This window comes from Dromiciops gliroides, chromosome 5 (assembly GCF_019393635.1).
Source record: "Dromiciops gliroides isolate mDroGli1 chromosome 5, mDroGli1.pri, whole genome shotgun sequence".
In the NCBI taxonomy this organism is placed as follows: domain Eukaryota; kingdom Metazoa; phylum Chordata; class Mammalia; order Microbiotheria; family Microbiotheriidae; genus Dromiciops; species Dromiciops gliroides.
The window spans coordinates 220801583-220829561 of NC_057865.1; the positions used below are offsets into that span (position 1 = coordinate 220801583).

General features: G+C 47.7%; 4 protein-coding genes across 4 annotated transcripts in view; 3 read left to right on the forward strand and 1 right to left on the reverse strand.

Annotated features, from left to right (window-relative positions):
• The window catches only part of ESPL1 (extra spindle pole bodies like 1, separase), a 53547-nt gene extending 50565 nt beyond the window's left edge, over positions 1 to 2982 (forward strand). Inside the window, exons 28-31 of the mRNA XM_043967098.1 lie at positions 1618 to 1733; positions 1910 to 1993; positions 2197 to 2361; positions 2679 to 2982. Coding sequence (XP_043823033.1) covers positions 1618 to 1733; positions 1910 to 1993; positions 2197 to 2361; positions 2679 to 2880 — 567 coding nt within the window. The 3' untranslated portion in view covers positions 2881 to 2982. The remainder of the gene's footprint in view (positions 1 to 1617; positions 1734 to 1909; positions 1994 to 2196; positions 2362 to 2678) is intronic.
• Positions 2983 to 4147: 1165 nt separating this feature from the next.
• On the forward strand, positions 4148 to 14941 carry PFDN5 (prefoldin subunit 5). The gene is made up of 6 exons (XM_043966566.1): positions 4148 to 4271; positions 4385 to 4487; positions 4947 to 4978; positions 6311 to 6385; positions 6484 to 6589; positions 14790 to 14941. The coding sequence occupies exons 1-6, from the start codon at positions 4200 to 4202 to the stop codon at positions 14864 to 14866; spliced, it is 465 nt and encodes a 154-aa protein (XP_043822501.1). The 5' UTR covers positions 4148 to 4199; the 3' UTR covers positions 14867 to 14941.
• A 129-nt stretch (positions 14942 to 15070) lies between these two features.
• MYG1 (MYG1 exonuclease) lies at positions 15071 to 20193 on the forward strand. The gene is made up of 7 exons (XM_043966565.1): positions 15071 to 15495; positions 15609 to 15721; positions 15840 to 15999; positions 18528 to 18680; positions 18804 to 18926; positions 19105 to 19286; positions 19981 to 20193. The coding sequence occupies exons 1-7, from the start codon at positions 15277 to 15279 to the stop codon at positions 20171 to 20173; spliced, it is 1143 nt and encodes a 380-aa protein (XP_043822500.1). The 5' UTR covers positions 15071 to 15276; the 3' UTR covers positions 20174 to 20193.
• A 78-nt stretch (positions 20194 to 20271) lies between these two features.
• Positions 20272 to 27919, reverse strand: AAAS (aladin WD repeat nucleoporin). The gene is made up of 16 exons (XM_043966563.1): positions 27695 to 27919; positions 26632 to 26759; positions 25913 to 25968; positions 25442 to 25533; positions 25182 to 25228; positions 24869 to 24967; positions 24356 to 24499; positions 22838 to 22958; positions 21832 to 21956; positions 21625 to 21685; positions 21429 to 21519; positions 21159 to 21252; positions 21005 to 21072; positions 20818 to 20899; positions 20653 to 20737; positions 20272 to 20516 (listed from the first exon to the last, which is right to left on the reverse strand). Exons 1-16 carry the CDS (start codon positions 27815 to 27817, stop codon positions 20295 to 20297), a joined length of 1638 nt encoding a protein of 545 aa, XP_043822498.1. The 5' UTR covers positions 27818 to 27919; the 3' UTR covers positions 20272 to 20294.
• Between the last annotated feature and the right edge of the window lie 60 nt (positions 27920 to 27979).

Below are 27979 nucleotides of genomic sequence, written 5' to 3' on the forward strand. Positions count from 1 at the left end.
TACTTCTGAAACCTGATTTCATCCACCCTTAGACCGGCAGGCCAAAGGCACCAACCAGATATTAGGATAAATGAGTATAAATTACAAGATACGTGATTTGTGCTGCCATGGCTCTTGCCTCCAGGACACTGGAGTTTCTGTTTCCTCACTGAATTAGTTTGCTATAACATTTGGCTGTGTCCACTTCTCTGCCCAGGCCACACCATTATTTCTTGGTTCCCAACTTAGACTAACTTTAAATCAAGTTTCACTGAGCCAAGATTAACTTATAAACATGCCAGTTAATGCTGTAGGAAGTTCCTGCAGGTGGAGCATCCCAGGTTCCACCTCCATTCAGGGATAGGCCTCCTGGAAGACTGCTCAATGGGAGCCTTTGCTAAGGTCCAAATCATTGTCTCCAATCCAATGACTGCCTCCTTTATTTCACATCTACCCTGTTTTCTATCAACTGTCTGTTCAATAATATTCCCCTTCCTGGCCACCCCCCTTGAGAAAAAAACCCCAAAATATTCTTTGAGAATGAAAAAACCTTTATGGGCCGAGCCTGGCTCCCTTTGTTGCCCTAGTTCTCCCCTAGTAGAGTGGGTCAGACAGAGACTTAGCTTTGAGCTCTGCTTACTGCTGTCTGACAAGACCCAGTGCTCAAAGTCATGTGATGGGCAGGTGTGGGCCATCAGGGAAGCATCCTTTTAAGAATTCAAGGACAGGGGGGCAGCTAGGTGGTGCAGTAGATGAAGCACTGGCCCTGGATTCAGGAGTACCTGAGTTCAAATCTGACCTCAGGCACTTGACACTTACTAGCTGTGTGACCCTGGGCAAGTCACTTAACCCCCATTGCCCCGCCAAAAAAAAAAAAAAAGAATTCAAGGACGGGGCAGCTAGGTGGCACAGTGGATAAAGCACCGGCCCTGGATTCAGGAGGACCTGAGTTCAAATCCAGCCTCAGACACCTGATTGTGTGACCTTGGGCAAGTCACTTAACCCTCATTGCCCAACACCTCCCCACCAAAAGAAAAATTCAAGGACATCGGGTTATGAGGTGTGTGAAAGGTTGTGAAAAGGTCTGAATTTGCCTCTGACCAGATGTACAACCATCTGCCTATCTTGATTCCAACTCCCAAGCCTTTGAAACTAGATTCCCAGCTGTTTCCCCTAACTTTGTCACCCTGGCACCCATAATGGCCTGCCTACCCTAGTTTTAGACCCCTTTGCTTATTCCTGAGATTTTTATCTCAGCCCTTGTTGGTTTCACCATCTTGATAACTCATTCTCTCCCACTCTTTCTGAATTTCTCCTCCATGCTCCTTCCTAGTCTACTCTCTCTCTTCCTTTTTATGCTAGCTCTGAGTGGTTTCTGCACTGGCTGGCCCCAGTCAAGGCCTCTGCTGCCCTCTGCTGTCACAAGTGACACCTAACACTTCTCTCTAGCACCTCATTAGAGGATATCGGTTCAAGATCATTCTCATATTAGGACTTGATCGGGTATATAAAATGGAGATAATATCTTTAGTATCTACCTAACAGGGTTGTAGCAACGCATTAGGATAACAACTTAAGGCACCAAGGTCCCAACTCTATCAGATCAGGGGAAAATGAACATTTATCTTATTGATGCAGACCCAGGCCTCATCAGTGTTGAACAAGGGAGTGAATCCACAAAGTACCTTCTATGTCCTGAACCCACAGAACAATCTGGGAAACACAGAGGAGCGATTTCGAGCCCGTTTCAGCAGGTGGGCTGGAGGGAGAGAAAGGACCATCTGAGAGTTCACTAATCAGAGACACCTAACTTGGGGAGGGGGCAGGAAAATGGGTTCTCTAATTTCACTTACCTTTTCAGTATTTTCTTTACTTTATCTTTTTCTATTTTTTCCTGTTGCACTTTCTTATATTTTGTTCCTCTCCACAGTGAGGCTGGCTGGAAGGGCTTGGTTGGTGAGGCCCCAAGCCAAGAACAGATCCAGGCGGCCTTGACTGAGCATGATCTGTATATGTGAGTGTTTGGGGTGGACAAGAATGGGGTCCTCTAGGGCCTCTTGCCCTTTCTCATGGGGATTTGTGCAGAATTCTTATTTACTGAGGAAAACTTTGCAGAAAGGAGTGGTTGGTGATGTCGGGCAGTAAAATGAAAAGAAAGGGTAGTTTAAGGAAAAGAATCTCAGTCACAGGTACTAGCTCATTCCACCTCTGCCTCAGTTATGCAGGGCACGGGGCTGGCGCTTCCTTCCTGGATGGGCAGGCAATTCAGCGGCTCAGCTGCCGAGCAGTAGCCTTGCTGTTTGGGTGTAGCAGTGCTGCCCTGGCTGTGCACGGGAACCTGGAAGGGGCCGGCATTGTTCTCAAGTACATCATTGCTGGCTGGTGAGTCTGGACTGGGAGCATGGAGTCTGGAGAAAGAGAGCTCTTCCCCCTCTCCCTCTTCTTCCCCCCTCTCCCCCCCAATCTCTCCAGCTTGCCCTTTCCCCAATCATACTTCAGCTTTGAGTTCTGAGCCACACATAGCTGATTCTTTCCTTTTCTTCATTATCCCCATACCCAGAGCTCTCCTATGGCCCACCTTTGCCTTTGTTCCAGCTCTGCCCCCAAAATGAACAGGCAAATGGGTTTGTTTGTTTTCCTTTTCTATGTATAGATCTTATCCAGGCCTTTTCTTAACCTCTTTTCCTCTGGTCTCCTAGCCCCCTGTTCCTGGGAAACCTGTGGGACGTGACAGACAGAGAAATAGACCGCTACACAGAGGCCCTTCTGCAGGGCTGGCTGGAGGCTGGCTCAGGGGCTCCCCTCCTCCCCTATATCATCCAGGCACGCCAGGCTCCCCGACTCAAATACCTCATTGGAGCTGCACCCGTAGCCTATGGCTTGCCTGTCTCCCTCCAGTGATGCTTAGAAAAGTCTCCTTACAATCCTTGCCTCTGATTTCTTTGTCCAAACCCCTACTTCTGAAATTCCCCCTTTTGAATATTTAAATGATTTTTTCATTGTTTATATGTGTTTTTATTCTTTGTAATAAAGTTATCACTTAAACTTTGTTATGTCTGGTTTATCTGAAGGGATCGTTGAAAATCTTGCTCTGCACCTTGCACCTTCTTTGTTGATGTTTTGATAAGCTGTAAATTTCCATGACCTGTGGGTTACCTTACTTCGTGCCCATTCTCTTTATTTTGCTTAAAGGTTAACATTTAATATAGAGAAAGTGAGGAGTACTGGGTGTGGGGCAGTAGTGTTGGCAGTAAAGATTAATGGGTCGAATTCTCCCAACAGAAAATGTTTCTGGGGAGGAGTGGAGGGAAGACCTACAGAAGCTTGGGGGGTGGGGGTAAGGTCGGGGTCCTGTGGCATTTGAAAGCTTTGCCTTGTCAGGCCATTTCTCTGCCTCTACCATTTAAGGACCAGAAAGTTGCCTTCTAGACGGATGGGCCAGGAGACAAGGAGAGGAATAAGTAACCTTTCCTTTCTCAGGGCTAAATTATGGGATACAAAGTGCATTCGGTCAACAAGAAAGTGGCTACCGAATAGAGACTGGATCTGTGCTATCACCAGTTGGGGTAACTCCCTGGGGAGGAATCCTTTAGCTACGAAAATCTGTCAGTTGGGGAGTTTTAGAATACTGCCAGGAGGGCTAAAAATCCACGACTTGACCTGGATTATAAAGCCAGCAAACGTCCGGCCAGCACTTGAACCCATGACTTCCTGGCTGCCGGCCAGTTCTATCCATTCTGCCTCACTACTTTCCCCGGCTATAAAACCCTAAGGGAGACGGTCCTTTCCTTGAGGGACTTGGGGGGACGCCCGCGCACGGAGAAGTGAAGACGATCTAGACTAAGATGTGGATGGGCCCCCGCAGACGCTTGGGGGACTCAGCTCGTAGACTTACACTGTATTTCTATTCGCCATGGGCTGTGCAACATTGTGGATACATTGTAGCCAGAGGGGCGGGCGGGGTGGCCCGGCCTGCCCCGGAGGCGGCCAGGTCCTGCCCTTCATCTTTCCCAGCTGCGGGGCCCAACAGTCCAGCAGAGGAACTAGCGGGGGGCCCACTCTACTAGCCCTGGGCTGGGGGGCCGGCGGGTAGCGGGCGGCCGAGGACCATAGAGAGGGCCAGCGGGGCGGGCGGCCCTTCGCGCCATAGAGACGCGCCCGGCGGGAGGCTAGAGCGTCTCCCACGCCCGGCGTGCCCCGCCCTTGTCCAGCCTCCCAACATGGCGCAGTCAGTGAACATCACGGAGTTGTCGCTGCCGCAGCTGGAGCTGCTCAAGAACCAGCTGGACCAGGTGAGGCCGGGCCCGGGGCTCCCGGGGCTCCCGGGACCCCAGACCCCCGCCTAGTCCCGCCATCTCCGCCGGGCCCCCTCCTCACTTGCTCCTCTCTTCTCGCCTCTTTACAGGAGGTGGAGTTTCTCTCCTCATCCATCGCGCAGCTCAAGGTTGTACAGACCAAATACGTGGAGGCCAAGGAGTGTCTGAATGTGCTGAACAAGAACAACGAGGGTATGGGGGGGGTGCACCGAGGTGGGGAGGATGGGCACCGAGGGCAGCCTGGGGGATGGGAGGGGAGGTGCAGTCCCTGGGGGATGGGTGGGGAGGGGCGGGTTGGAAAGAGAGAAGCCTCAGGGGCAGCGTCTGAGGGATGGGAGGGGCTGAGAGAAGGCAAAGGGGAGGTGGGGGAGTTTTGCATTAACCCTTCATCTTGAATTTGAGAAGTAGCCATTCAGAAAATCATCTGCCCCCTCCCCTCCACACCAAAAGGCCTTCAAAAAATTTTTTTTCCACTTTAACTTTTAAGGTAAAATGTCAGGATCTCTCCCTTCCTGTTTTCCTACCAACTCAGTTTTGGCAATCAGACTGAATAGATCCAACCTGGAAAAGCTCCTGGTTGGGTTACTTTTTAGCGTCTTGTCTGTAGTCCTGACTGCCTTCCCCAGATGTTTCTCTCTGTTACCTTCACAGGGAAAGAATTACTCGTCCCATTGACCAGTTCTGTATCCTTCCCATCTAGAAAAAGGTTTTGGTTTCTTCAGCAGTCTTTTCCATGCCTGATTGAGAAAAACCTTTCTCACATGGTGCCATTAGATGTTCCTCACTTATGCCCCTTTCATGGGCCCTCCTAAGATGTTTAAGTTCTGGTGGCCAGTGGAAAGGGAAAGAGTTAATTCCAACTCTGATTGAAGTTTATACTGGCCTTTTGAGTACTGGGGTCCATGAATCAGATTCAATATAAAGCAACATACTGGCTACCACAGAATTGGTAGAGCTGAGATCAAGCAATATCCTTCTCTCTTAGGAGCAAACCGCCCCCCAACAAAATAAGGTATAAACTATATATGTATCACAGGGAAATAGAAATAAGGGTCAGAAGAAGACACTGTGTGTATTACTTAACAATTTGAGATTAACTATCCCTTTAGCTTATGTCTTTTTTTTTTTTTAGTGAGGCAATTGGGGTTGAGTGACTTGCCCAGGGTCACACAGCTAGTAAGTATCATTGGTCTGAGGCCAGATTTGAACTCAGGTCCTCCTGACTCCAGGGCCAGTGCTCTATCCACTGCGCCACCTAGCTGCCCCCTTTAGCTTATGTCACTCCACTTCAGTAGGCTTTTCTGGGCACTGTATACGTCAGGTTATAAGGAAAAGTCCCTGTATTCTGTAGTCTGGACTTCCTTAAACAGAAGAACAGAAATAACTACAAATGAAAGATAAATAGTTGACTAATAGACATTGAATGACTTCATGGATGAATATATGTAAATCAAGAGCCTAGTTGTTGGTGGGTTCAGAAATGAGGCCTGGGTTTTACATTTGATGTTCAGTTGTATTTGACTCTTCATGGCCCCATTTGAGATTTTCTTGGCAAAGATACTAGGTGGTTTGCAATTTTTTCTCCAGCTCATTTTAAAGATGAGGAAACTGAGGCAAACAGGGTTAAGGGTTAAGCCCAGGGTCACACAGATAGTATCTGAGGCCAAATGTAAACTGGTGCTCTATCAGCTGCACCAGCACTTAACTGCCCTTTTATTTTATAGATTTGTGGAAAATTATCATTTATCAGTCTGTGAGTGCTAATGAGAGTAACATTTCAGGAAGAGAAATGGATTTAATTTTGACTGTGGCAAAGTGGGTTGGAATTTTCAATTATTGGGCACCTTCGTATAGTTTCCTAGGGTTCTCTCCTTCTTTATCCATTTCACTCTATGCTAAGTTCACAACTGTAGCTTCAGAATCCCTGGCTTACATAATGTGTTTCATGGCTTTTGACAATGGAAGTAAAGGTGTTCCAGGCTGGGCTAGTCCTTTCCTTAATCCTCACCCTTCAGATGTATGTACCTGGGAAGTTACATGATGTGGAACATGTTCTCATTGATGTAGGAACTGGCTACTATGTGGAGAAGGTAAGTTGGTGAGAGCAGGGGCTGGGAGACATCTTCATTGACAGCGGGTATACCTCTCCTTGAGAGTCCATGAGGTTCATTAACTTCTCCTTCGGCAGTCAGCTGATGATGCTAAAGACTTCTTCAAGAGGAAGATTGACTTCCTCACTAAGCAGATGGAAAAAATTCAGCCAGCTTTGCAGGAGAAGCATGCCATGAAGCAAGGTGAGGCCATGAGTTCTAGGACAAATGAATTTCTTTGTTTGATTCCAGAGATATCACCGTGTTCCCATCTTTCTCTGTTGCCTTTGTCTTTCTCTGGGTATCATATGTGCTTGAATGGGCAGTTACCATATATCAAGTACCCCTCTGTAAGTAGAGTTGACCTGGGATTTGTTGAGAGATTGGGCCTTCTTTGTGGGGGGGTCCCCAGTTTAGTGAGGGATAAAACCTCAGAAGATCTGTGACTTCATCAATGTGGGCAATCCCTCTCTCGGTGATCACTCTATGATCATGGGCATTTCTTGTCTTTGTTTTTTCATTACTCCGTAGCTCATCTGCACAGTGGCTGGAAGCATTCCCTTGGCTCTTTTAATGTTTCCAGAGTCCCAGTGTAGCAGTGTATCTGTCCATTTGTTGCACACAACTTCTTACTCTAAAGACATCATTGGTAATATGCCACACACTACTTTTGCCAACTTTCACTGTACTTTAGGTCATCTGAATGTGGATTCTCTTGAGTTTGGAGAGTTCCATGAGTCACACACATAGCATCATCTGGAAACTATTGTCGATAAAAAGAGCGGCTTTTGTGGCAGGGAACAGTTTGGGATTATGGAAAGTGCTGTTCAGATCCCCCAGTACAATTCAACCTGGTCTTCCTGTTCAATTCAGGACCCAGCTCACTGGCTGTCTACAGTGCCTTTTCCAAGTAGTTAGATACTGAGAGACTTAACTCAGTGGGCTTTCTTGTGCAGCTGCATGTCATAATTTGGACAATCTTGGTTTTTTCCTGAATGGATTGCAAGGCTTTTTTGGTTTTCATTAAGGATCATTCTTTGTATTCTGGGGTTCAGTGACTTTCATACAATATTTTCTGTAAATGAGAACTTCTGGAGAACCTCAAGGTGATTGCATTTTGATCTTGGCAAACCTTTGGTAAGCATTTCTCTTATGCCTCACTTGAAGTCACTATTCAGAGGACTTTTAATAAAATTATGTCCGTGACTATATCTGTCATGGAATCTTGTATGATCTTATTTGTTTTTTAGTTCTGGCATTTTCCAATGAGAGTTGATTATATTCTTTTATTTTATTTTGAGGGTTAAGTGACTTGCCCAAGGTCACACAGCTAGCAAGCGTCAAGTGTCTGGGGTCAGATTTGAATCAGGTCCTCCTGATTCCAGGGCTGGTGCTTTACCAACTGTGCCACCTAGCTACCCCAATCTTGCATGATCTTAGTGAATGCATTTGAGACCTCTTGGAACAGAATTTTAAAAGCTGCATTTTATTTCTACTGTGTCAAATGCATTTTGGGAAATATTTTGGTTTTGCTTTTTTACACTGCTATCATTTCCCACTCTCAGTAGACACTTCCCTTCTGAAAGAAGTCTTAAACTAAGGAAGAACAAACCATCACATTGACCACATCTGATGGTATATGTCTGTACCTGTAATCCACTACTTCTCAGTATCAGTTCTCTAGAGTCGAGTGATCACTGAATCACATTCTAATGTATTTTAATGTTTTTATTCTTTTATATTAACATGTTCACTGTGTTACCTTGGTTCTGTTTTGCTTCATATTAGTTCATATGAGTCTTTCCAAGTTTCTCTGAATTCTATATAGTCATTGTTTCTTATGGTGGAATTAATAATTGCTAACATTTACATAGTGCCTGATATGTATGTGCTCTTCACTACGCTAAAGGCTTTATAATTATCATCTTATTTGATCCTTACAACAATCCTCTGGGGTAGGTGCTATTGTTATCCTCATTTTACAAATGGGGAAACTGAGGCAAACAGGTTAAATGACTGGCCTGGGGTCACACAGCTAGTAAGTGTCTGTGGCTGGATTTGAACTCAGGTTTTTCTGATTCCAGGCTCAGCACTCCATCTACTGTGCTATCTAAATTACATAGTCACATACCATGTTTGTTCAGACATTTCCCATTCAATTGCACTTATTTTCTTTCCAGTTTATTTTTTTCAAATGCATGCTAGTAATTAAGAAAAATTAGCACAGTAAGATCTTAGAGTCTATATCTTTCTATGGAACTGAAGATTTGGATCTACTTTTGTTTTTTTTTTGGTGAGGCATTTGAGGTTAAATTACTTGCCCAGGGTCACACAGCAAGTATCAAGTGTCTGAGGTCAGCTTTGAACTCAGGTCCTCCTGAATCCAGGGCTGGTGCTCTATCCACTGTGCCACCTAGCTGCCCTTCATCCATCCTTTTTTTTTTTTTTTTTTTTGCAATCCATCCCTTTCTAATGCTATAAACCACCCTATTTCAGGCGTTCATTAACTTTCATGAAAACTATTATAGAAGCCTTCTTATAGGTCCCCCTGCCTAAAGTCTTTTTCTTTTTAAATTCAGTTTTATGTTTTTTCAGCTCTAAATTCCTTCCCACTCTCCTTTGCCTCCCTACCCGTTGAGAAGGCAAGAAAAATAAAACCCATTACAAATGTGTAGAGTCATGCAAAACAAATTCTAGAATTAGCCATGTCAGGAAAGAAGGAAGGAAAAAAGGAAGCTTCAGGGGGCAGCTTGGTGGCACTGTAGATAAAGCACCTGCCCTGGATTCAGGAGGACCTGAATTCAAATCCAGCCTCAGACACTTGACACTTACTAGCTGTGTGACCCTGGGCAAGTCACTTGACCCTCACTGACCCACATTTAAAAAAAAAAATCTAAGGGGCGGCTAGGTGGCGCAGTGGATAAAGCACCGGCCCTGGATTCAGGAGTACCTGAGTTCAAATCTGGCCCCAGACACTTGACACTTACTAGCTGTGTGACCCTGGGCAAGTCACTTAACCCCCATTGCCCTGCCAAAAAAAAAAAAAATCTAGTTAAAAGAAGGAGGTGGGGGGAAGGATGGTGCAACTGAATCAGAAAATGACTATAATATAAAACACAAAAGGCATATCATAACTCTTCTGGAGAGAGGGTTGGTCAGTGTGTTGATCAGAATTAATAAGTCTTTCAAAGTTAAAGATTACCTTTACAATATTGTTTTTAGTATATAAATCATTCTGCTGGTTCTACTCACTTCATTGAGCATTAGTTCACAGAAGTCTAACCAGGTTTTCTTGAAACCATCCCCATAATAATTTCTTAACAGCACAATGGTATTCCATCATATTCATAACTTGTTCAGCCATTCCCTAACTGATGGGCATCCCATTAGTTTCCCATTCTTTGCCACCACAAAATGAGTTGCTATCAATATTTTTCTATGAATGGGTCCTTTTCCTCTTTCTTGAATCTTTGTACTATAGACCTAGTAGCAATATCAGTGGGTCAAAGAGTATGCGCAGTTTAATATCTTTTTGTCCTTGCCTCATGTCTTTCTTTCCCCTTCTAGTCTAACTTCTACATAGCTGTCAAAATGATATTCCTAAAATATAGACCTGACCATATCACTGACATGTTCAAGAAACTTCAGTGACTACTCAAATTCTTCTCATCAGCATTTATAGCCCTTCACAAATTGGCTCCGGCCTATCTTTCCAGGCACCTAATACAGATTCTAAGCACATTGAACTTTATGCTTTTCCTTGAAAAAGACATTCCATCTTCCATCTCCATGACTTTGCAAAGGCTGTCCTTCCTGCCTTTTCTGATTTTTCCCAGTTATTGCCATCCCCAAATAATTTTGTAATTATTTTGCAAATATCCCATATTTACTCATCTGTAAACATGTTATATTCTCCCAGCTACTTAAAAGCATGAACTGTCTTTTTATTTGCACTCCTAGTGCCTAGTAATAATTGGCTCATTGGGACTCAAAGTTTGTTGATTGATGTATTGACAACCATGTATTAGGTGGGGCGAAGGCATAGGTGATGTTTCAAGTATTAATTTTCTCTCAAGCTATAATTTTCATTTTTATGATATTCAGTGCCCACTAGCACTTGTAACTCCTATATTCTTGTAAGTAAACAAGCATTTATTAAATGCTTATTATATGCCAGCTTCTAGGCTAAGCCCTGGGATACATTAAAAGGCAGAAATATGTTCCTGCCCTCAGGGGAGTTCACATTCTAATAGGGGAAATAACTGCAAAGAACTGTACATCCAAGTTATATACAGTGGAAGGTAATCTCAGAGGGCAGACACAAGAATTAACATTTATCAAAGCTTTTATTGCCTTCACCCTGATTAATCTGGGTCACTTGTGTTTATGCAGGAATTAAAAGAAACACACTTGGGATAATTTCTTTTTCTAGAAAAACATAGGTCTTAGTAAAAATAGGATCTTTTTCTGATTGCAAAGATCTTAAGTGGTTTTAATTTTTTTTTTTAATTCATTTTGAACTTAAACATCAAACCATTTCCATACATGTAGCAGAACACAAAACAGATTTCTAGGTGAAATGATCAGACTCCATTTCATGCTGCTTGCTTTTTTAAAAGAATTTAGTAAAAGCTACACATTATTTTCAAAATTCCCTGCTTGTCTGCTTCCCCCAGAACTTCCTTGTCTTCTATGCATTTAAAAAAATACCACAGGGGGGCAGCTAGATGGTGGAGTGGATAAAGCACCAGCCCTGGAGTCAGGAGTACCTGAGTTCAAATCCAGCCTCAGACACTTAACACTTACTAGCTGTGTGACCCTCGGAAGTCACTTAACCCCAATTGCCTCACTAAAAAACAAACAAAAAAAACCACAGTGGCCTTCTTCCTTTGGACATTAGTATTCCCCTTTTCATTTAACCCTGACTGACAGAAAAGTAAGGTAAAAAATCTTGTAATAAGCAGTCAAGCAGAAAGAATTCACAGAATGGCCATGTCCAAGAGCATGTGTGTGTGTGTGTGTGTGTGTGTGCGCGTGCGCACCTTGTGGTATCTCTGCAGACATTGTCATTGCAGTCATTGAAGTGGTCCAAGTTCTTGTCTTTCAAAAATTTTTCTTTACAGTGTTGCATATGAGTTGTTCTCATTGGACTCATTTCACTGTGTCTCTTCATATATGTCATGTTCTCCATGCCATCTCTTTACCCCCTAAAGACCCCTCAGAACAGCCATTCCACCTACAGGACCTCTTTTTCAACTTGAACTCTCTCAGTACTGTTCCAGTATATTCAGGTTCTCAAGAGACATTTCTTTCTTCTCCCCCATTAGCATACTATCGAATTATAGAGTTCCCTCCGATTGCTGAGATAAATTTATCTAGCAACTCTCTTGTGTTAGTATTTCAAAGTTCCTACTCAGATCTAGTCTTTTCATAAGAAATTCTTGAAAGTCCTCTCTTCTGTTAAAGGCCAAATTGTTTTCCTCTAGATTATATTCATCTTTGCAGGGTAAGTTATTATTTTTTTAATCATAAAAGTATTTTATTATTTTCCAGTTACATGTAAAGGGTTTTCAACATTCATTTTTTAAAGATTTTAAGTTCCAAATTTTTCTCTCCTCCCCGCTCCCAAGACAGAAAGCAATCTGATATAGGTTATACATGTACATATTATTACATAATATTAAACATATTTCTGCATCGGTCATGCTGTGAAAGAAGAATCAGAACAAAAGGGGAAAACCTCAAAAAAAGTAGAAATAGTATGGTTCAATCTGCATTCAGAATCTAGTTCTTTTTTCTGTATGTGGAGAGCATTTTCCATCATGAATCCTTTGGAATTGTCTTGGATCATTGTATTGCTGAGAAGAACTAAGTTTATCACAGTTGATCATAGTACAGTGTTGCTGTTACTGTGCACAATGTTTTCCTGGTTCTGCTCACTTCATTCAGCATCAGTCCACTTAAGTCTTTCCAGGTTTTTCTGTAATCTGCCTGCTCATCATTTCTTATAGCACAATAATATTCCATTCCATTAATATACCACAATTTGTTCAGCCATTCCCCAATGCCCCAAGGGCATTCCCTTGATTTCTAATTCTTTGCCATCACAAAGAGAGTTGCCATAAATATTTTTATGCACATGTTTCCTTTTCCCTTTTGTATGATCTCTTTGGGATACAGAAGTGGTATTACTGGGTCAAAGGGTATGCAGAGTCCCATAGTCCTTTGGACATAGTTCCAACTTGCTCTCCAGAATGGTTGGATCAGTTCACAACTCCACCAACAATGCATTAGTTTTCCAATTTTTCCCAGCTTCTCCAACATTTATTTTCCTTTTTTGTCATATTAGCCAATCTGATATGTGTGAGGTGGTACCTCAGAGTTGTTTTAATTTTCCTTTCTCTAATCAATAGTGATTTAGAGCATTTTTTCACATGGCAATCGATAGCTTTGATTTCTTCATCTGACAGGGTAAGTTATTCTTGTTTGTAAGTCTGTCTCTTTGGCCTTTTGGAATATCATATTCCACAATCTCTCATTTTTTAGTGAAAACTTCCATGTCTTAAAGTATGGTCTTGGCCTGTAGTTCTTGGTCCTTGAATTGTTTCAAGGTGTTTGTAGTGTTTGTTTTTGTTTTTGTTTTTTTTTTGGTGGGACAATGAGGGTTAAATGACTTGCCCAGGGTCACACACCTAGTAAGTGTCAAGTGTGTGAGGCCTGGTTTGAACTCAGGTCCTCCTGAATCCAGGGCTGGTGCTTTATTCACTGCACCATCTAGCTGCCCCATTTGCAGTATTTTTTCTCTGATGTGGGAGTTCTGAATTTTGGTTATCAAATTCTTAAAACTTTTCCTTTGAGACTTCTTTTAGGAGGTGATTGGCAGATTCTTTCTGTCTTTACTTTGTTCTTTTGTTCTAATAGATCTGGGTAATTTTAATTTATGATTTCTTAAATATACTGTGTCTAGTCTTTTTTATATATCGTAGTTTTCAGGGAGTCCAATAATTCTAATATATTATCTCTCCTTACTTGGGCCAGCTGTTTTTTGGTTTTTAACTATTTTAGCTTTTTTGTGGGGGGAGGGGGGGTTATTGTTTTACTTTTCTACCTATTGCATGAAATAACTGATTTCTGTTTGTTCTGGTTTTCAGGGGCCCCACTTTATTCAGATAAGGTTTTCCTCTTTTTCAGTTTCTGATTTTGGGCTTTGTGCAAGGTCTACCCTTGCTGAACTTTTGGATGGTGTGGTTGGCCCTGCTTAAGTTCCCATACTCACCTCCACCTCAGAGAGATAGGCCTCAGTGGATCTTTGAAGTCCAGAGTTCTGTCTTGAGGCCCTCTCTGGCACTTTAGGATAGAGAATTAGGGACCTCAGAGTCTCTAGGTCTGGACTATCTTGACCTGAAGGCTGCTGCAAGCCAGTAGTCACTTTGTCACACTCTATAAAGTTTCCACCCCTCTTACCATGGATGCCTGCTCCATAAGTAACAAACTTGCTTTCACCTTAATCCTTTTCCTTTCCCACTTCTTTCATCTTCTTTCACTTACTGATGCCTGGCTCCCTCTTGATAACTTTCCCTGGATACCTTTTCCAGTACCGGGTTGAGGTGGGAGAGTTAGAATATTCCTCTTCCCCCCATTTTTTCCAGGCTCTCCCTCTCTCTCCATTACTTAGTAACCTCCCCTACTTTGGAGTTCATTCACTTAATCATTTTTACCAGCCAAGCAAGATTCTAGCAGCTGTCATCTACTGACTTCTGGAACATGCTCCTTCTTTCCTCACCAAGTTCATTGCCTGGCTCACAATCTTTCTTTCATACCTCCTGCTGTCATACTAAGTAACATGATCACCCTGGTGCTTTCTGGTCCAAGACACAGCCTTCCAGGTGAGGCCTGTCCCCTAAGTCTGGACCTAGTGGGAGGCTACCTTTCACCAGGGCTGTCCTTGCTGAAGTCCCCTATTGGATTTCCTGATCCCTATCTGCTGTAAACCTAAGGGTTTGGCTGCAGTGGCCAGCCCTATTGGCCAGAATGTCTCACTAGAATTTTCTTGGGGAAAGTGAGGAGGACAGTTAGGCTTCTTTCACTGAATCCCAAAGCACATTTTCTAGACTATGGTCATTCCTTCTTTCCTGTGCTTTCACTGGAGTCACCGAGGATCAGATTCAAAACTCTTAGGGCACCCCCCACCCCTTGCCGTTTTCCTGCAGTTAAGTGCTTTGGGCAGAACTTGGTGTCACTGTTGGGGACTCTCCCTGGCCGCCCTCTGCCTTCGCACCTCGCTAAGTGGACGCTGGGGGTGGGGGGAGGGGTGCTTGGGACCCCCTGCTCAGACACACAGGGGCGCGCTCCGGCCCTCACCAGACCTGCTCCCTGACCCCTGTGCCCCTCTCTCTCCCTTCAGCTATCATGGAGATGATGAGCCAGAAGATTCAGCAGCTCACAGCGCTGGGGGCGACCCAGGCGGCAGCCAAGGCTTGAGGGGGTTGGGCGGTGCTGGGGGAGCCGGGAGCACGTGTACAGAACCAATAAAAGTGCCCGCTGGGTCCACCCGGAGCCTCGTGTCGCTTTTCTTACCCTACACTGACCCTGGGGAGAGGGGAAGGACAAGGTCAAGTGGTCAAATGCCGGAAGTGACGTCGAGGCTACCTCAGCGCTAGCCCGGGACGCAGGACTAGGCTGGAGGCGCGCCGCGGGTGGTGTCCTTAGGGCCGTGGACCGGGGTCGGGAGAGTGGGTGTCTCTCGGGGGTCTGGGATCGGGCCGGCTCCCGCAGCACGGCCGGGGGGTCGCGCTTCCACGCTCCATAGAGCGTCCCTCGGGAACGGCTGCGGGGCGGAAGTGGCGCGCGCTCTTCCGCCAGTCTTTGGGTCCCCGCCCCCCGAGTTCCGCATGGGTCATCTCTTCCTCCGCAGCCTCCTCTTCCTGGCGCTCCCCTCCACGCCGCTGCGGGCCTCTCGCCGGCTGGGCCTCGAGCCCGCTCCGTCCCCCAAGCGGCCCCGTGACGACCTCATGGCGCCGGCCCGGCCCCGCATCGGGACCCACAACGGCACCTTCCACTGCGACGAGGCGCTGGCGTGCGCGCTGCTGAGGCTGCTGCCCGAGTACCGGGTACCGCGGGGGGCCGGGCGGGGCTCCTCTCCCCTCCTCTCCGCGTGCATGGCCGTGGGGAGGTCGCGAGCGCGCGCGCCTCACGACCCTGCCCCCTCTCCCTGTCCCTTCAGGAGGCGGAGATCCTGCGCACCCGCGATCCGTCGCTGCTGGCCACGTGCGACGTGGTGGTGGACGTGGGCGGCGAGTACGACCCGCAGAGACACCGCTATGACCATCACCAGAGGTGCGCGGCCCCCCCCCCCCTCCTTCGGCCCCCAGCCCGAGCGTGGCAAAGCTGCCCTCCTCACCCCCACCCCCCCACGCCCGGCCCCCTCAGACCCGCCTTCCCTTCCCTCCCCCAGGTCTTTCACGGAGTCCATGAGCTCCCTGCGGCCCGGGAAGCCCTGGCAGACGAAGCTGAGTAGCGCGGGACTGGTCTATCTGCACTTTGGCCAGAGGCTCCTGGCCCAGCTGCTGGACACCAGTATAGACGACCGAGTTGTGGATACCCTGTATGACAAGGTGGGGAGCCCCACGGGTGACCCACCCCGAGGGCCAGCCAAGTCTTTTGCCCTGCCTTGCAAAGCACAAGCACGCTTGAGCAACTAGGTGGACATCAATGGCCCTGGCATTCTGGCCCTGCCTCAGTTTCCTCATCTGCAAAATCGGGGTCAAAAGAGCCCACTTTCCAGGATTCTGATGAGATAGCGTGTAATGTGCCATACGGAGGGCCTGAAAGGGTAGTGCCCTTTTAGGCTAATTGTAACATATAAATAATGCTGTAATTACCATGGCCGATTTTATTATTCTCCCTGCCACTCCTCCCAGAAGTCAGAAGACCTAGCTGGCTCCAGGGACCTTTGGGAAAAGTAAAAATGAGCAGCCCCCAATTTAAAAATAAGCATGGTCATCTCTCATGCAGGGGTAGATTGAGGATGATCAGTTTCAAACCCCTCACTAACCTTCCCACTATTCTTCCCCCTCCATACAAGTACACTATCCCTCAGCCACTGCACATTCCCCTATCAGGGATCAGATCCCTCTGCCTGCTTTGGTACAGCCCCTGAGCCAAGAAGGGTTTTTAACTTAAATCTTACAGGGATTTGTGAATGTAGAAACCCTTCTTAGCTCTGGACAGTTGCAGGAGCCAGGCAACATGATAGGGTGAGAAAGGGCAGGAGATCTGAAGCCAGAAAGCTTGGATTCTCCAGGAGCTCTGGGCATGGCACCTGCTGATGGACATCATGTTCTTTATCTGTAAAATGGAAACGATGTACTTGTAATACCTACCTTGTGGTTTGACAAAATAGCTTTACTAAGAGTTTAGTTAGCCACACAGGTGCTATTGTTATTAGAAAGAGAAATCTATTGTGATGAAAAGCAGCATTGCATTCCCACCTCACATGTGAACTCATTTTGGAAACATCCAATATCTTGGGTTACACTTAGCACAGTCCCCTCCAAGTCAGAAACGAAAGCATGATTTAAGACAGTTGTTTTTCTTGTGGATGGAGCTAATTGGTGCATATTTTAGAACCAGGTTCCATTGAGTCAGCTCTGGGTCATTAGATGACATGGAGAAAAGCACAGCATTGTTACTCATGCTGGAGAGACATTCTGCAAAGTGCCTTTCCAAGGCACTTTGACATGTTACTGTATTTCTTCACAATAGTGTGAAATAGAACAGAAGTTCTCTCCACTTGACGAGGAGCCCCAGAGGGGTGTGGGGCAGCTTGTACAAACTCACATTAGAAAGTAGTGGCCTCACAGGGTACCCATTCTTGTGCCCCCACTGGAGGTGTTGAAACTTGGGGAGATGACCCAGGAAGCTCGCGAGCATGTCCACCTCCACCTCTTCTTTGACAAGAGAACCTGGCAGTGGCTTCCCCAGGACCAAGCTAGTTCCTCTGGGAGTGAACCAGGAATTCGGCAAGGAGAAGATGCTGGAGGGCCGCAAGTCTAACATCTGAAAGTCAGTGCAGATCGCTTACCACCACAGCAAGGTGCAGGACGAGCAGAGCAGCAAGATGAGTGATATGGACTGATGCTGCCCACCTGGCTTGTTTCCCTTGCCCCCGGCACCAGGGACTACCATCAACCTCTGCACTGACTCATTCCTGGTCTTGGGGCCAGTCTCAGGGGAAGCTGGTCAGGCTGCTCCCCCTCTAAGTGCAGCTAGACTGTACGGGACTCTCCGGAGGGCCAGGCCAAAGGGGCCCCCAGAGCATCCACTAGATGGGAGGAAGTGAACCCTGGCTGAATCCCGGCCAGAGGCTCTGTAGTGTCTGAGTCCTCGAGGCAACCACGAGTTTGGACCCTTCCCAACCTGACCAGCTTGAAGTGTGCTGGGGTCTATCTCTCCCACCCTGAAGGGGGGCTCCCTGGGAGGGTGCCTAGTGACCTTTCTGCTACTGTACATACTGTAAATTAGAGAATTTAAATTATTCTCATTTGTAACTGTGTTTCCAGGTTGCACCAGAATCCCTTGGCACTAAGAAGCCTGGGGTTTGTCCCCAGCCCCCAGCCCTGCCTCTCCCTCTGATCCCCACCCTTCAAATTGGTTTGTATTTATTTCGGAGCAAGAAAATGTATTCATTCTTAGAAAATTTTTTAAAAAAGAAAAGAAAGTAGTGGCCTGGGGGCAGCTAGGTGGCCCACAGGCCCTGGAGTCAGGAGGGCTTGAGTTCAAATTTGGCCTCAGACACTTGACACTTAACCAGCTGTGTGACCCTGGGCAAGTCACTTAACCCCAATTGCCTCACCAAGAAAAAGAGAAAGTAGTAGCCAATCTGTCATAAGAAGAGCTTTCTCCTGTCCCTGCGCCAGCACATCCCAGTCCTGAGGCCTCCAGAGAGATAATGGGCATAGTCTTTAACTGTGATTTAGGGCAAGTCACCCACCCATTCTGAGCCTCAAGGCTCCTCAGTTGTCAAACAAGGATAATTTTTGGAACTAAAGGCTGGTTGTGTCCCTGAAGCCACCTCTCTGAAATGACACTTGCTCTCCTTACTTAAGCAATCCAACCCCCAAACCCTTGTCCTTTCTAACAGATGTATGAATATTTTGTGGAGGAAGTCGATGCGGTGGATAATGGGATCTCCCAGTGCGAGGGAGGAAAGCCTCGATATGCACTGACCACCACCTTGAGCGCTCGGGTGGCCCGGCTTAACCCTACCTGGAACCAGCCAAATCAGGACACAGAGGTAGGAAGAAGGGATGCGGAAGGTGAGGGGCCTGAGAGAATAAAAGGGCATTGGAGGAAAGCTCTGCCCAGTGTGTTCCTGGCAAGGATGGGAACCAGTTGCTGAGTTTTCTTCCATTCACAGGCCGGCTTTCATCGTGCCATGGAGCTAGTACGTGAGGAGTTTCTACAGAGACTAGATTTCTATAAGCGCAGCTGGCTACCTGCCCGGGCCCTGGTGGAAAAAGCCCTGGCAAATAGATTCCAGGTAGGAAAGGGAAAACACATAAGTGCCTGGTGTGTGTCAGTCACTGTGCTGAGCCCTTTTACACATCTCATCTGAGATGGTGTGGGAACCCAGATGGGTTTTGTTTGTTCTGAGAGGCCACAACTGGCAGTAAGAGGATGAGGTCTGACTCCACCCCTAACAACTTTCTTTCCCCTAGGTGGACCCAAGTGGAGAAATTATAGAGCTGTCTCATGGTGGCTGTCCCTGGAAAGACCATTTGTTTGACCTTGAACCTGGGCTGACCCCCTTAGTGCCCATTGCATTCGTGCTCTTCCCTGACCAGAATGGACAATGGCGAGTACAGTGTGTGCCAAGAGAGCTTCACTCATTTGAGAGCAGGTAAGGCCCCACAGACCCTCAGCTGCTTTCCCAGACCTTGGAGGCTCAAGTTCCACAATCCAACCTCACAGCTCCGAAAACTCCTTTTTGCCCTCTAAACCCATTCTATCCCATCACTACCCCACATCCTTTCTTTAGTTTGGCTTATCTTTTTCAATTAACATTTAATTCTCTTCTATTTCTACCCACATAACCCCACTGAAAAAAAAAAAGCAAGACCAAACTCTTGTAACAAATGTAGATAGTCAGGCAAAACAAGCTCTTCTGTTAGCCATGTCCAGAAATGGACCGGTAATTCTGCATCTTGAGTCCATCACTGTTCTGCCAAGAGGTGAGCAACACGCCTCATCATCAGCCTCGCAGAATCATGACAGTCATTGACTTTTTTCAAGGTTCTTAAGCCTTTACAGTGCTGTTAGTAATACATTCTCCTGATTCTGCTCACTTCTCTCTGCTTCAGTTCATGCAAGTCTTCCCAGGTTTCTCTGAAACCATCCCCTTCATCATTTCTTAACAGCACCTTAGTGTTCCATTACATTCATAAACCATAACTTGTTCAGCTATTCCCCAGCTGATGGGACACTGCCTTGGTTTCCAGTTCTGCTCCTTATCACAGTCGTTCCATTCTTGGGTACCCCATTTGTCTCCTAAGTTCTCCCTTGCTCCACCTCCAGTGTGCTCTCTCTGCTCACAGGCTGCCCCTGCCTGAGCAATGGCAGGGCCTTCGGGATGAGGCCCTGGACCAGATTAGTGGGATCCCTGGCTGCATTTTTGTTCATGCTAATGGCTTCATCGGTGGGCACCGAACCAAAGAAGGTGCCCTGAGTATGGCCCGTGCCACCCTGGCCCAGCGCCAAATACCTCTGGCTTCTAATGGATCTCAATAAAATTCTCAGCAGTGACCGTATTCAGTTTTTTCTTTTCAGTTTCTTCCCATTCTCTAAAGTGCCTAGTCCCCATTTCATTAAGAAAAACCAACCAGAAATGAAAGGCAATAGAGAATGTTTATTAAAGATAGCTGGTGGGAGAGTGGGACCAAGAAGTTCCTGAAGAGGGGTCCCAGGGGCTAGCTATAGTCCCAGGGACTGTCTCAGTAAACAGAGGCACATGGGTGGAGCCACCTCCCCCAGCAGGAGGCTCCTGAGTCCGGCCAAGCATGGGGCTAAATCGTGGGAACTGGGCATTGACAAAATATAGGGGAATGTGGGCAATCCGACCTGTGGACCAACACTGTAGAGAAATTGAAAGGGGAGAATGAAATATCAAACCAAACTAAGCAACCCCAACTCAAAATCCTTCATCCCTATCCCTGTGTTCCTCTAGATTCTATCTCCACCCATCAGAACAGCTGGGAATCCCCCCTTACCACGCTAAGCAAAGCTCCTTTGTTGAAGGATGGGTGAAAGGCAATCAGCTGGGCCCAAGTGCCAGGCTCTCCCTGTACAATGCCACTGGGAAACAAGGTGGGGGGAAAAGTAAGAAGGGCAGAGAGAAAACAGTAATAGGTGGGGAAGGACTGAGCAACACTCACCAGGGAAGTAGTTCAAACACTGGGCTATTCCGGGTCCGGAAGAGTAAGATGATGGGCTTGCCATGCTGGACTCGGGGATTTCCTGCAAAAAAGGGAAGCAAGGACAGTAAAGGACTGGAGGCAGGATCCCAGGGCTGAAGCTGATGGGCAAAGGTGGGCTGGGCTTTCCCCCTCCTCAGCCTGTTACCTTTCATGAGCACGGCCAGACGCTCTCCACTAGGGTCCCAGACCATGGAATGAGCTTCTCCCCCCAGCCTGGAGAACACGGTGAAAGGTGAAGGGGAGAAGCGAGCCGAGTCCTTCCCACCCTCCACACACCACAGCCCTTGCTCCTCGTTCACCTTTCCTCGCCGTTGGGTGTCTGTATTACTGTCTCCGACAGATCTGCCACGATGGTAGCAGTCTTGGCACCTCCAACCTGCCCTTTTCCCTCCCCTGTGGAAAAGGCCTGTGATGAGACCATTTCTCACCTCAGAGGCCCCGAGAGGTGGGAAGAGGGACCTCCCCAGCCCATCCTTCTGGGATCTAACCCACTTTCCCTCCCCTTCCTCCCAATCCCCCAAAGGTTGGGTCTATTAAAAATGACAACGTCCCTCTAAGGAACATCTTACTGCTATGCTCAGGGAAGGTCAAAGAGTAAATTAGAGGATCTCCTAGGACTGTGAACAGCAGGCGGTTCCCGTCTGGACTCCAGCAGCCAGTCTGAGGAAGGAGGAAAAGGGATCGGTCCCTGAGGAAGGGCAGGAGTAGCCTCCAGGTGGGAGACACAACTCATAGGTGACTGGGGGGTCTGGGAGCCCTCTGTACCTGACAACGTCCTGACAGCGTCGGCCACCTCTCGCAGGTCCACATTTGAGCTTCCCAAACCCTGCACCAGAGAGGGAGGGGTTTGGTTAAGGACTCCCGAGATTCCAGAATGTCCAATTCTGTTCTGCCCAGAAGATGGTCCATAGTGCCCCACAGTTCTGGGCGGAGCCAAAGTGAGGCCTGTCTGCTCTCTGCCTCCTCACTCACCGGAAGATGGCAGAAGGGGTGGTAGCCAAGACTTTGCTGCCGTCGGGGGACCAAAGCAGAAAGGTAACTCCACCCCCCCGGAACCAGGGAAGGGGAACACAGGTCTCGGTTGAGATGTCCCACACCTGGAAGCACGAGGAGAAGGCATTCAAGGGATGCAGCTCAAATGTCCCCAGCGATTTCCCAGAGTGTTTCTATGGGTCCAGAAGAGCTGGGAGCCACAGGGCGGACAGAACTGGAGGGAATGAGCCTCATTTCACCTCACACCTGGACAGCTGCAACCACCTGCCAGCAGACCTGTCCTTCCCACTTGGGTCCATCCTCCGACAGGCTACGGCCTAAATCTGACCACCTCCACCCCGTCTAGTCGATGTCAGGGGCTCCCTGTTACCTCCAAGATCACATATAAAATCCTCCATTTGGCTTCTGAAGCCCTACATAACCTGGCCCTTCCTGCCTTTCCAGTCTTCTTACTTCTTCCCTCCATGACCTTGGAGCTCCAGTGACACTGGCCACCCTGCTGGTGGCCTGAGGCATTTTCTTCACTGGCTGCCCCTCCCCATGCCTACAAGCAACCCTCTGCCTCCTCTTTTCTGCTTCCTGGCCTTCCTGGCTTCCTTCAAGTCCCAACTAAAATCCCGCCTTCTGCAGGAAGCTTTTACAAGTCCTCCTTAAGGCGAATGCCCTCCCTCTGAGATTCTCTCCAAGCTATCCTGCGATATCTCATCTCTGCAGAGTTGTTCAGTGTCTCCCCCATCAGACTGTGAGCTCCTTGAGAACAACCGCTGGTCTTTGGAGGGGTGAGGTGGGAGGAAGTCTTTCTTTGTATCTCTAGGACTCAGCATTGTTTCTGACACAGAACAGATACTTAATAAATGGTTACTGACTACAACCTGGACCACCGAAAATAAAATTCCAGCTCCGCCCCCGCCCCCACTTTATATCATCAGATAAAATAGTCTTTTCCAGAAGCAAAGGGTCAGCCGAGGGTTAGGGAACAACTCACCAAGACAGCAGCATCTACAGGTGAGGCTGAAAGCAGTCGTCCTCCATTGGGAGACCAGGCCAGGCTGGTGACAGGACTGTGTCCCGGATGAGAAAGCACCTGGGCACAGCCCGAGGAGGGTCTGCAAGGGTTGTAAGTTAAGGAGAAGGTGACAAGGTGGCCCAAGGAAACCCAGGAGTCCAGCTTCCCAGCTGTCCCTGCATTGGATCTCGGTCAGAAATTCTCAATCCTTCAAAGCCAGCCATCATCTCTCCAAGTTAGAGGAGAAAAAGGACGGTGGGATCCAAGGATGAGATCATGGTAAGGACAGAGGATGAAAACAATGTCCCAACCCCACTGAAGAGGGAATGAGGAGGAAGAGGCTCCCACCGAAGCCAGATGAGCTTCCTTAAGTCTGAGGAGGGGCCTCCCTTCTGTGTAGAGGTAGGGGACAAAGGTCAGGCCCAGGGGACATAGTGGTTAATTCTGCTGATAATGCTTTTTTCTCTCTTTTTGTTCTGAGGGATGGTTCCATGGTACGAAGTCAGGGAGTATGCTCAGGAATGGAGGTGATGTGAGAACAAACAAACAAACAAAAGATTTCCTGACTTGTTAAGTTAGGTAATACCAGACTAATGAGTTAAAGTTGTGACTGTTGTCTTCAAGAAACCCACTGAACAGGGGAAGGGCCACCTAGCCCCTCCTATAAACAGTGGAGTAGATGAGAATCTCCTTTTCCTTCTTAGAATAGCTGCTAACATTTTTACACACACACACCATGCGAGACACTGTGCTGAGTACAGTACAATGATCTTTTTTTTTTTTTTTTAGTGAGGCAATTGGGGTTAAGTGACTTGCCCAGGGTCACACAGCTAGTAAGTGTTAAGTGTCTGAGGCTGGATTTGAACTCAGGTACTCCTGACTCCAGGGCCAGTGCTCTATCCACTGCGCCATCTAGCTGCCCCACAGTACAATGATCTTATTTGATCCTCACAACAATCCTGGAAGGTGGGTTCTATTATTACCCTGATTTTACAGATGAGGAAACTGAGGAAAACAGAGGTGAAGTGACTTGCCCAGGGTCACAGCTAGTAAGTGTCTAAGGGGAGATCTGAACTCGGGCCTTGCAGATTCCAAGCCCAGAACTCTATCCACTTGCTGCCTTTTAATCATCATCCAAATGATGCCTGGCCCTTTTCTGCTTGGGGCTTCACATGATGACACGACCTCTCCTGTCTACTCCCTTCAAATCCCAGGCAAGGATCTGATTCCTTCATCCCCTTTTTAAATTCACATTCCTCCTGTGGTTCTCTCCCCTCTTCTAATCCCTCATTTGTTGCCTTGAATTCAATTCCTAACTCTCTACCTTTCTCTATCCTTGGGCTGTGCCCTATTGGCCTCGGAGTTTCCAGAGGGGCCAACTGGTTTTCTCTCCTTTCTGCATAGTCGGCTCCCACCCTCACCCCCACACTAACAAAGTCCCAAAACACTTGGGGGAACCTCAGGACAGAGCGGATGCAGACCAGGGAGGGAACTCACCGGGTGGACAGGGAGTTGGGGTCCAGGGTCCAGATGAGAATGCAGCTTTGGCAGGCCACGGCCAGCACTGAGGCACTGAGGGGCTTCCAGGCAAGGGCAGCCACATTTCGCTGGAGCCGGTGCTTCAGAGAGGGGACTATGGTGCTTAGAGGAGAGAAGGCCAAAGGAGAGGGTCAGAGATAGGAGGACAGCCGGCAGAAATGAAGCCGAGAGATAAAATGGGGACTCTGAGTGGAGAGAAGGGCCAGTTAGGGAAACAGGTCCAAGAGGGAAGCATGGGCAAGACAAAGTTGCAGGGACAGGGGCTGGGAAAAGGAAACGTGTCAAACCCTCCAAGAAATGTAGAGTTCCCCCAGTTCTTACCCCTCAACACACACATACAATCACCCTGGCTATGGGGTCATGGGGTTGGGGTGTGGGGACCAGCTAATGAGCCCTGGAAGACTAGGGGATTAAAGGGAAATGCCACAGTCAGGAAGCCCAGGCTTCCCGTGCCGACCTGCCTGCACATACCTGTTGGCATTGTATACCCGGATGGAGTCATCTAACAGCACCACAGCAAACTTATTGGTGTGAGGATGCCAGGCAAAAACCCTCAGGCAGCTGCTGGACCTGAGGGTGAGGGAGCATGAGCGAGAGGGCAATGTGCTCCCCAATCCCAGCTCACACCCTTCTCCATTTGAGGGGCTACTGGTGCTCACTTGGGGGAGGGGGAAAGAGAAACAGGCCATTATTTCAACTCCAACCCCCAGCCCACCAGACCAGAAGTATCAAAGCTGGAGTTAGTCTCCCAGCTCCCCAGGGGCCCCTTGATGCATCCCCTCACCAGTTTGTAACCTGGGCAAACTCGGCAATCAGATCTTCACTCCTGAGCTGTGAGGGGATAAAGGAATGAGGATGGGGGCATGCTACCTTCTCATTGACATCCCCCACCCCTTTTGGGGGATTTAGCCCTTTTCTCTCTGAGGGATCAAAACCCACCCTGCACAGTCCATGGTCACCAAGACCATTCCTCCCCTCCCTTCCTCATCCTACCTTAAACATTTTAAGGGTTACATGGAAGGGATGGAGGGAACACAAACTCACTGACAGATGGGGAAACAGAGACCCATGGAGAGAAGAGCCCCATCGACACAATGCCAGGGCCCAGCTTGATGCTGTCTTCACCCACTTGAAGACTGCGGGGGTGAAGGGGACGGCTGTTACTGAACCATCCAATCAGCAGTTACCCAACATCTGGTGCATGCACTAAGCACTTTTAGACTGTGACTGAGCCTTCTCCAGGGTACTCAGTCCTGAGGACACCCTAGGAGTATCTCACCCATGGGGTATTTAGTGGGAGTGACAGATACAATGAATATGTGGAAAGGAGCACTAAGGTGGGCAATGGAAAAGAGCTGAGGTTAAGGGGACAGGGACAATTTGGGGGGGGGGGGAAGAGGCAACTGAAGTTTATGAAGAAAACATTCTATGAACCTGAATGCATTCTACACACTAGTTATCATCATGCTGCATTACAGAGGAAAAGAGAAGGGGAAGTAGAAGAAAATGACTTACCTTCTTCCTCGGAGTTAGCGACCTCATTCAACACGCCTGAAACCCCCATATCACGCCTGCAGGGAACAAAGAGGCTGAGGCTGGGACTGCCACCCCCCACCCCTGCCCTTCTGCCTCCCTGCTTCCTATCAGAACACACTCAAAGCTATGTTTTCAGTGGTCTCTGTGCAAAGCACCATACTAGACACCCATAAGAACCCAAACAGAGAAGAACTGGGAAGGTAACGCTCCAAAGGTCCTAAGGACACCTGTCAAATGTAAACAAGCACAAAGAAAGAGAATGCGCTCATGTCTGACAGCTGGATGGGATGACAGAGAAGGGGGCAGAGAGGGAGACACTCAGCTTACAGGACTGAAGAAGGGCCTGGGGTAGTTAACCAGAGGCCAAGGGTTTATGCTTAGAAGGGACCATCTGTTCCAATTCCCCCATTTTACAAATTAGTAAACTGAGGCCCAAAGAGGGTATGTACTTGCCTAGGATGCTTGTCTAACTCTGACCTCCAGGGCTCTTTCCACTGCTCTCAGATACACCCGAGTCAGTGAGTAGAGAGCCCCTTGAAGCACAGACTAAGATTTATCTTTTGACAGGTGAGGTAATAAGGATCTGATACATGGTTTAGACCAGGAGAGGCCACAATGACACCAGTCTTTGAGTAAAGGCAGGGTGTCTCAAATTCCCCAATGTCTACAGACCCAGAGATTCCTGCTCCCAGCCTCACCAGGCATTGATGCATCTCTTCCAGATACTCTCACGGTGATGGATGAAGGCAGTTTTGGTGCCATGGTCCAGACGCCCGGGGGTTTTGAGAGGGTCTTTTGTCAGATGCAGAACAGGAAGGTTGATCCACTGTTGATGCAGGTTTTCAGGAAGGAAGAAGGAACTGGCTCCTCTCTTACTATTCCCTGGCTTTACATGAACTTCCAAACTCCAATAAAATACCCAACCCTTCCCTCTACTCTCCCTCCAAAAAGGTACTGGAAAATATAGTGGAAAGGACATTGGGACTCTTCACACAACAGGAGAAATATTAATTCCTCACAGAAAGGCCAAGCCAACTTAATAACAAAATGACAATACAACCTGAATGGACTGACCTACTCAGTGCCATAACAATCAAACTATCAAAGAATTACTTTATAGAAGAAAAAAATCATAACAGAATTCATGTGTTTGGTTAAAGTATGTGTGAAGTGGGAAGGTTGCTGTAGGTATGGAGTAAAACCTGACTTTGTATCAAGGACTTCCTATCCTCTGTCTCTTTGGGCCTCCATTTCCTAATCTTTATCATGCAGGTTTGATCAGAGGTTCCTAACCAGGCGTCTGTGAACTTGTGTGCGTTTTAATATTTTGATAACTGTGTTTCATGTACTTGGCTTGTAATTTTTGTAATTCTGTGTATTTATTTTATGCATTTAAGAGCATGACTCTGAGGAGTGCGTGGGCTTCAGCAGACTGTTAACGGGGTCCAGGATCACAAAAATGGTTAAGAAGCTCTCGATTAGATAAGTCAAAAAGCATTTATAAAGCGTCTAACTCGGGCCAGGTACTTGGCCAAGTCTGGCAGGCCGAAGCCGGACGCTCTGCTCCCATCCATAGACTGCTTAGTCCCGCCACTACCCTGGCTAAACCCGTTTGCCCCACCCACTTTATCTAAACACGCCCATTTCAAGCCCGTATCTTCCAATACCGATCCTTCCCTCTCATCTCCTCTCTTCTTTGTTCCACCCACCACTAGCCCCGCCCCTCGCCTCTCTCTCGGCCTAGTGTACCGAGTAAATTACCTGACCCCGGAAGTCGGGGGGCGGGCTTTCATAGCTGTCACCCGTCACCAACTCATTGTTGTATTCGTAAAGTGTAACTTGGTCCCAGGGCGGTGATGGTGGGAACAACGAAAGGGAGCACATCCTGCGAGGCGGAGCCGGTCCCACCTCCCGGCGGTCCCACGCGCGCTCGGGCCGGAGCCGAAACGCGGACGGGTCGCCGCGCGGGACAAACGCCGCCGCTTCCACGCCTGACGGAAATAGAGGGCCTTGAGCGCGGAGCGAGGGGGTGGGATTTCCGGTTGC

Bases quoted from the DNA above. Each gene is read 5' to 3' on its own strand.
- MYG1 (XM_043966565.1), top strand. From the start codon at position 15,277: ATGGGTCATCTCTTCCTCCGCAGCCTCCTCTTCCTGGCGCTCCCCTCC. The intron at 15,496-15,608 runs GTACCGCGGGGG...CTGTCCCTTCAG, and splicing joins GGCTGCTGCCCGAGTACCGG to GAGGCGGAGATCCTGCGCAC. The intron at 15,722-15,839 runs GTGCGCGGCCCC...TCCCTCCCCCAG, and splicing joins CGCTATGACCATCACCAGAG to GTCTTTCACGGAGTCCATGA.
- AAAS (XM_043966563.1), bottom strand. From the start codon at position 27,817: ATGTGCTCCCTTTCGTTGTTCCCACCATCACCGCCCTGGGACCAAGTT. The intron at 24,500-24,868 runs GTATGTGCAGGC...CTCTCCTCTAAG, and splicing joins CGGGTATACAATGCCAACAG to CACCATAGTCCCCTCTCTGA. The intron at 20,738-20,817 runs GTGAGTGTTGCT...CTTGTTTCCCAG, and splicing joins GTGTTTGAACTACTTCCCTG to TGGCATTGTACAGGGAGAGC.
- PFDN5 (XM_043966566.1), top strand. From the start codon at position 4,200: ATGGCGCAGTCAGTGAACATCACGGAGTTGTCGCTGCCGCAGCTGGAG. The intron at 4,272-4,384 runs GTGAGGCCGGGC...GCCTCTTTACAG, and splicing joins TCAAGAACCAGCTGGACCAG to GAGGTGGAGTTTCTCTCCTC. The intron at 6,386-6,483 runs GTAAGTTGGTGA...CTCCTTCGGCAG, and splicing joins CTGGCTACTATGTGGAGAAG to TCAGCTGATGATGCTAAAGA.